At 46.0% G+C, this 8136-nt stretch overlaps 1 protein-coding gene across 1 annotated transcript in view; it reads right to left on the bottom strand.

The window, feature by feature from the left end:
- BFSP1 (beaded filament structural protein 1) overlaps positions 1-8136 on the bottom strand; it is an 82198-nt gene continuing 74062 nt past the window's right edge. Inside the window, exon 8 of the mRNA XM_063919830.1 lies at positions 1-1676. Coding sequence (XP_063775900.1) covers positions 739-1676 — 938 coding nt within the window. The 3' untranslated portion in view covers positions 1-738. The remainder of the gene's footprint in view (positions 1677-8136) is intronic.

Here is an 8136-nt window from a genome sequence, read left to right as displayed (position 1 = left end):
TCTTTATTAGTCATAGCAGCAAGCTAAAAATCTACGTCATTTCACTGAACAACAAAAAACCATGAACGTAATTATCTGTGTCTTTCATTGAACAATAGATTAATTCTCTGAGAGAGAGATGTATCAAATCTTGTACAGAGAACAGGTGGAACAGTTGCCCATAGCAACAAACCACCATTTTTATAACAATTTTATCCATCATTCTGTAGAATATATTTGCTAAGTGATAGCTAGAAGCTGATGTCCTCTTTGGAAGGTTTGATAGATCTCCCCTTTAGTAACTACAAATGTTCTAATACAAAGTGGCTCTACTTATTCATCTGTTTATTATTAGCTAATATGAACCCTTATAAGGTATTCCTACTTGGCATATCACAATGTAGTACGTGCTATAAATGCTTTCATGTCATCTGATTGTTAGGTCACGGGATATCTCTTAATTTTATCTCCATAAACTTGATTGTTACAAATCGTCGTTGACCTTCCATGAGCATTCATCAGTTTCAGTTTGTCAATAACTGCAAACAGACTGTTTCTCACTTAAAAACTGAATTTACTTTAATGGTAACTACAGTTATTTTCTTCTCAGTACGATAATAGAAATATCAAATCAAATGCATACTGGATACTATGTTACAGGTTGTATCTAGCAGTCCAGTAAATGCATCTTTTAGCAGAAAAGCAACAAAATATAGTCTCAGAAACCATGTGTCATTTCTAAAAAACAATACTAATATATTATTTTTTTCTTGTTTTTTCGATCATGGTTTCCACAATCGTGGCTGTTTCTTCATAACTCTTAATTTTGTCATCGGAAATCTTTTCAATTGATTCTACAACTTCAACTTTTTCGTAACTCATAGAACTTGGGAAATCCCTTCCTCTGAAAGACATTAGACTCTTAGGCTCTTTGTCATTATTGTGACCGCTGCTGAGCCTCTGGCTCTTTACTGAATCAGAAGTGGAACTCCTTGACCCATGTCGTGAGTCATCTGGTCTGGTGACATCTGAGGGCTTTTGGGCATCTTTTTTATCCTCTGGGTCTTTGCCTTCCTGATCCTTTCTCTCATCATCTTCATCTTTAGGTTTGTCATCATCATGATCATCTTCTGGTTCATCTTCTTTCTCATTTGAAGAAGAATCATCTTCTTCACTCTCTGATGGTTCTGAAGGCTCCGGTAATTCTGGGATAGGTAGTACAATGTCATCTCCTTGTAGTAAATCATGAAAAATGCTAACAGATATCCTACCTCCTGTGTGCGGAGTGGAGGAATAGAAGCAAGGATCCAAGTAACTTGATTCTCCTGTGACAAGTACATAACGACCTTTAGTGAACAAATCTGGAGAAGGCTCTGGTTTCTTGTACCCTCTTATTCTATCTCTTACTATATTACATAGTTTGTCAAAGGCTTTACTTATCTGTGCTCCATCTGGTACATCTTCTGGAGACAAACTATGCTCTAGCATTTCATATACTTTCTCAGTTTCACCATGTACCGAATTATCGTATTTCACTTCTGTCTTATGAGAACTATCTTGTTTTCTCTCTAGGACTTTGTCCTCATTGCTAACATCACTTTTATCCATTGAAAGCTCCTTCCTTCTTGATATCTTCTTTGGAACACCTTTTTGCCTTGGCTTTGCTGTAGCAATATCTTGTATAGCTAGAGTAATATCTGTAAAAATCAATATGCACTTGTCACAAATTGTAAAAATTGCATCTAATAAGCTTATTGACAAACACTGAGCAGATATTTGATGATACAAATATTTTTTTTAACAACCATGGTAATCAATAATAAAAAAAAATCTCAGATAACCAATATGTATTCTTCTAATTTGTGTTACAATTTATCACGTATGAATACTACATAAATTTCTACATTTTTTATTTGGCTGTCGGACTAATTTTCTAGCAAAACCATGTCACATACAGATAAATTTAAAGTTCAGATGCACTGTAGCAGTCAATATTCTATGTAGGGTAGCTAATGATCAGAAATAGAGATAATATATAGGTATAAGACATAACCTGATCTCTACTATGTTAGTAAATCACTAGTGTTTACTACATATACTGTCTGCCTACGGTCCATGTTAGGTTATTTTTCCAGCATTCCCTTCTGTCTTCTGTCTCTTGTTTTGTCTATAGGTGTTTGACTACACAATTCAGCATCTTGGAAAAAAAACAAACGATCACTACTGTACATAAGGAAACTCACACTTTATTATCATCTATGGAGAGATAATGGGCCTAATCATGACTTGCACCCGTGTCTGAAAGTGGCCACATCTAGCAAACTGCACAAATATTGTAAGAACATACACATCTCTGCATATCTTCAGGGTGATTCTGAGCTGGACGTATTCGGGACGTTTTTCTCTGTCTGTGAAATGGGAATTTCGGGGTCTCCACTGGGCGAGCGTGAAAAAGAGAACCCTTTTGTGGGATTGTTGTGGGTGCATAGCCAGAGATGTGTCCTATTCCGAGTCATGTTAGCATTAGGTTTAGAGTTAGGCACTAGGGGCAGGATTAGAGTTAAGCACTAGGGGCAGTATTAGAACTAAGCACTATGGACAGGTTTAGGGTTAGGTACTAGGGGCAGGATTAGGGTTAGGTACTAGGGGCAGGATTAGAGTTAGGCACTAGGGGCAGGATTAGGATTAGGCACTAAAGGCATGATTAGGGTTAGGCACTAGAGGCAGGATAAGGGTTAGGCACTAGGGGAAGGATTAGAGTTAGGCACTAGGGGCAGGATTAGGGTTAGGCACTAGGAGCAGGATTAGGGTTAGGCACAAGGGGCAGGATTAGAGTTAGGCACTAGGGGCAGGATTAGAGTTAGGCACTAGGGGCAGGATTAGAGATAGGCACTAGAGTCAGGAATAGGGTTAGGCACTAGGGGGAGGATTAGGGTTAGGCACTAGGGGGAGGATTAGGGTTAGGCACTAGGGGCAGGATTATACTTAGGCACTAGGGGCAGGATTAGGGTTAGGCACTAAGGGCAGGATTAAGGTTAGGCACTAGGGGCAGGATTAGAGTTAGGGGAGGATTAGGGTTAGGCACTAGGGGGAGGATAAGGGTTAGGCACTAGGGGCTGGATTAGGGTTGGGCACTAGGGGGAGGATTAGGGTCGGGCACTAAGGGGAGAATTAGGATTAGGCACTAGAGGCAGGATTAGAGTTAGACACTAGAGGGAGGATTAGGGTTAGGCACTAGGTGCAGGATTAGAGGTGGTGCACTAGGGGAAGGATTAGAGTTAAGGTGGCAATACACTTATGCGACTTCTCCTAGGGAGAAGTCGCATAAAATTTCCCTTGAATTGCCCGGCATCTTCCTGGGCGGCAGGATCGCATACAATACATCTAAGGGCAGGATTAGAGTTAGGGGGAGGATTGGGGTTAAACACTAGGGGGAGGATTAGGGTTAGGCACTAGGGGCAGGATTTGGGTTAGGCACTAGGGGCAGGATTAGAGTTAGGCACTAAGGGCAGGATTAGGATTAGGCACTATGGGCAGGATTAGAGTTGGGCATTAGGGGGAGGATTAGGGTTAGGCACTAGGGGGAGGATTAGAGTTGGGCACTAGAGGGAGAATTAGGATTAGGCACTAGGGGCAGGATTAGAGTTAGACACTAGAGGAAGAATTAGGGTTAGGCACTAGGCGCAGGATTAGAGTTGGGCACTAGGGGAAGGATTAAAGTTAAGGTGGCCATAGATTTATGGAACTTCTCAGAGGGAGAGCCGCATAAGATTTCTCTTGAACTGCCCGGCAGTTTCCCAGGCGGCAGGATCGCATATCAGACATCGTATGCGGTCCTTTTGCATACGATGTATTGTATGAGTTCCCAGCCATGCCTGCGGGATCCGATATATCTATAGTGCAGTACTTCCGATCTAGGGGATCTGATTCGATGCTCAATGGACCGCGCATCGGATCGGAGGTAAAGCACATGCGAATTGCCAGTTTTCCTCCGCTTTATCGGCCCAAAACGTTGGAATCGGATGAAATCAGGCAAAATCGCAGTAGTGTATGGGCACCTTTAGGCACTAGGGGAGGCATTAGAGTTAGACATTAGAAGGAGGATTAGGGTTCGGAACTAGGGTCAGGATTAGGGTCTGGTACTAGGGGGAGGATTAGGGTTAGGCACTAGGGGGAGGATTAGGGTTAGGTACTAGGGGCAGGATTAGAGTTGCTAAGGTTGGGGGTGGTTAGAATAAGGGTTAAGCACTAGGGGCAGGATTACGGTTAGGGATTAAGGATAGGGGAACTATGGGCCTAATTCTGAGTTGATCGCAGCAGCAAATTTGTTAGCAGTTGTGCAAAACCATGGGCACTGCAGGGGGGACAGATGTAACATGTGCAGAGAGAGTTAGATTTGGGTGGGGTGTATTCAAACTGAAACCTAAATTGCAGTGTAAAAATAAAGCAGCAAGTATTTACCCTGCACAGAAACAATATAACCCACCCAAATCTAACTCTCTCTGCAAATGATATATCTGCGCCCCCCCCCCCCTCTGCAGTGCACATGGTTTTGCCCAATTGCTAACAAACTTGCTGCTGCGATCAACTCAGAATTACCCCCTATATTCATCAGAATGCCGCTCGTCAGATGCCTATGCTGAAACTGAAAGTCACATGACTGCCGGGACTTGTAAAAGGATGCTGCTGCTGATGGCACCAGGTAAGTTACCACTGGGCTACCAGGGCTGCTAGGTTTACATTCTATCATGTTAATATCTGTGTAGATGTACATCCTGCCCCATATCCACATTCTCATGTCAGCCATACACAGTTCAACATGGTAACTATCGACCTAACATACAACACCCGATAATGGCGATGGCAGCACTCACACCTGGAAAAGGTGCAACGGTACAATGTGTACACATTTATCACCTACATATACTGTAAGCATTCAATCTGCAATCCATCAACATTCATAAACCGACTGTAAAAATCATCTGTTAGAAAATGTGTTTAGCCCCTGAAACATAACATCGATCGATTATAATTGACCTGTAGTAAATCCACCCCCCAGCCTGTCCAATGTGCTTTTTTTTAAAGAGCTTCTTACTGGCCTTAGTTTTCCAATAAATTGCTCAAATTCTTTTTCCAAAGCATGTAGCGTATGTTTTGTAGGTCAGTGTGGCTCCTGCCTCTGAATGTCAGCACTGAGTCATTGATAAAGTAACAGGAGACCAGAAAGTGACATCTGACAGATGTGTGTTGCTTTAGAGTAACAGGGAACTTGTACATTTTGAAGTATTACTCTTTCATAAGAGACATCATCTTTAGCTTCAGCATACCTGTATGATGTCCTGATGTATCTGCTGCTAACAGGTTAGTAATAGTAATAGGTCTAGTAATAGCGGTGAAAGACAGAAGCTTGAGAATAAATGGTTGTTAATAGAAACACAATGAAGGTCACAGTCACCAGTCTGACAACACAGAACTACAAAGACATGGAACTGTAATTTCAAGAAGTGGCTAAGAGGGGAAAGGAAATAACAATATACACTGAAAGGGGATCAGTATGAGATCCATTCCCGGCGCATGAGATCCCGGCGCTCGAAATACCGACGCCGGGATCCCGATGTGGAAGAAGCCAACAGGGGTGAGTAAGGGGTGTTCTCCCCTCTCCCCAACCCCTTAACCCTCGCTACACACAGCCTAACCCTAACCTCCCTTCGCGCCTATCCCTAACCAGCCCCCGGAGGTGCCTAAACCTAACCCCGTGCCTCTGCTGCCTAAACCTAACCCTCCCCAGCCTAACTCTAACCCTCTGAGTGGGGTGCCAACCAGTGGCGTCATAAGGAGGGTGCGGGGGGTGCGGCCCGTACCCGGGTGTCACTCTTCAATGGGGTGACACCAAACAAGAGCCACACTCGCACCTGCTGGGGGTGGGGGGACGGGATGCGGTCACAACTGTGCCACGGCAGAGTCTTTTTGTTGCAGGCGGGGTTGTACGATTTTGAGTCGGCGGGGGTGCGATCCTAACTGCAGTGCTCTATTTTCCATCCGGCACCAAGCACTACACTTACGATCGCACCCCCGCCGTCTCAAAATCATACACCCACGCCTGCATAAAAAAGACTCCGCCGCGGCACAGTTATGATCGCATCCCCCCCCCTGCTGGAAGAGGAAGACTCAGCCGCGGCCGGGTCTGTACGTCATCACGCCGTCACTCCGCCGCTTGCACTGCTGGGACTCTAGGAGGGAGAAGTGGCAGGAGGTTCTTGTGGCTTGCTATTTTCCTTACTGCCGCCAGCCACGTTCTGCACACTGCCGCCGCCCACGTTCTCCGCTGCCCAGGACCTTCAACTCCGCACCACCGCCGATTACACCCCTCTTCACTGCTCAGGTACTCTTACCCTGCTTCCCTATGTCCCTGTCCCTCTCTCTGTCCCTGCTGTCCCGTCTCTCTCTCTGTCACTGTCTTTCTGTCACTGTCCCTGCTGTTACTCTCCCTGTCCCTGAACTGTGGATCCTACTGTGTGGCATATTGTGAATTGTGTCTTCATCTGTGTGGCATAATGTGAATTTCTGCTCATACCATGTGCTATATTGTGAATTTTGGCTCATTCTGTGTGCTATAATGTGAATTTTGGCTTATACTGTGTGGTATAATGGCCATCGTTCCGAGTTGTTCGCTCGCTAGCTGCTTTTAGCAGCAGTGCAAACGCTAGGCCGCCGCCCTCTGGGAGTGTATCTTAGCTTAGCAGAAGTGAGAACGAAAGGATCGCAGCGTTGCTACAAAAAAAGATTGTGCAGTTTTTGAGCAGCTCCAGACCTACTCCTAGCTTGCGATCACTTCATACTGTCTAGTTCCTGTTTTGACGTCACGAACACGCCCTGCGTTCGGCCAGCCACGCCTGCGTTTCTACAGGCACGCCTGCGTTTGTATGTGACACGCCTGCGTTCTTACACACATTCCCCGAAAACGGTCAGTTACCTCCCATAAACACCCACTTCCTGTCAATCACTCTGCGGCCAGCAGTGCGATTGAAAAGCGTTGCTAGACCTTGTGTGAAACTGCATTGGCTGTTGTGAAAATACGTCGCGCGTGCGCATTGCGCCACATACGCATGCGCAGAATTGCCAATTTTTTGCCTGATCGCTGCACAGCGACCGAAAACAGCTAGCGATCAACTCGGAATGAGGGCCCATGTCACCCGGCTCCATAGCAGTGCATGCTAATATGGACGACATTGTCCATATTGGCATGCATGCATAAGCGACCAGGCACCAACGCTGAATGAGCGCGGGGCCGCGCTTATTTCATCGTTGGTGTCTACATACTGAACGATATGAACTAGTTCTCGTTCATTAATGAACGAGAACGTTCATATCGTGCAGTTATATCGCCTAATGTGTATGGCCCATTAGCTGTTTATGGAACTAATTCTGGTCGCATTTCATTTTAGCAATAATCGCAATCGAACAATTTTTGCTAAAATGCGCCACGATAACAGTGCACATGCAATCAAAGTGCGCGTACATCCCTGCACTTTCATTGATAGCGGCAGGCAGTGCCGTAACTACGTGCATGCCAGGTGTGCCTGGCACACAGCGCAGTTGCCCTGAAGGTGCAACGGTCCCCATTCCCTAAAGTCAGCGGCTTGTAATGAGTGAAATTGACTCATTACAAGCTGCCTGTGCCGGAGGAGGAGAGGAGCAGCATCGGGGGCAGAGGAGAAGGAAGAGGAGGGAGGGGGAGGAGGGAGGGAGCCGCAGCAGCGCTATATAATTGGTGGCAGCGCCGCTGCTGCTGTCCCTCTCCTTCCACATAGGCTGGCCACCATAGCTGTGAATGCTGGGATGCGCTTCCCTCATCCCAGCATTTACAGCGGTGGCGGCCAGCCAATGCGGAAGGAGAGGGACAGTTGCAGCAGCACTGCCGGCAATTACAGTGCGCTGCTGCAGGTCCCTCCCTCCTCTTCCTTCTCCCCTGCCCCCGAAGCTGCCAGCACTGAGGAGCCTGACTACCTGAGCAGGGCTGTCTTAACAGCATTGTAGACCCCTGGGCAAAGCAATGCACTGGGACCCCTACCCAGCCTCCAGCGATAGGGGTGGGGGGTGTTATCAGCGGCAGGTTTGATGTCTTGCAGGCGGTAGGAAGTATTCTATCTTTCATTC

The sequence above is a fragment of the Pseudophryne corroboree genome, chromosome 4 (genome assembly GCF_028390025.1).
Source record: "Pseudophryne corroboree isolate aPseCor3 chromosome 4, aPseCor3.hap2, whole genome shotgun sequence".
Taxonomy (NCBI): domain Eukaryota; kingdom Metazoa; phylum Chordata; class Amphibia; order Anura; family Myobatrachidae; genus Pseudophryne; species Pseudophryne corroboree.
Note: the sequence above shows the minus strand (reverse complement) of the source record. Positions and strands in the feature narration are given on the sequence as shown.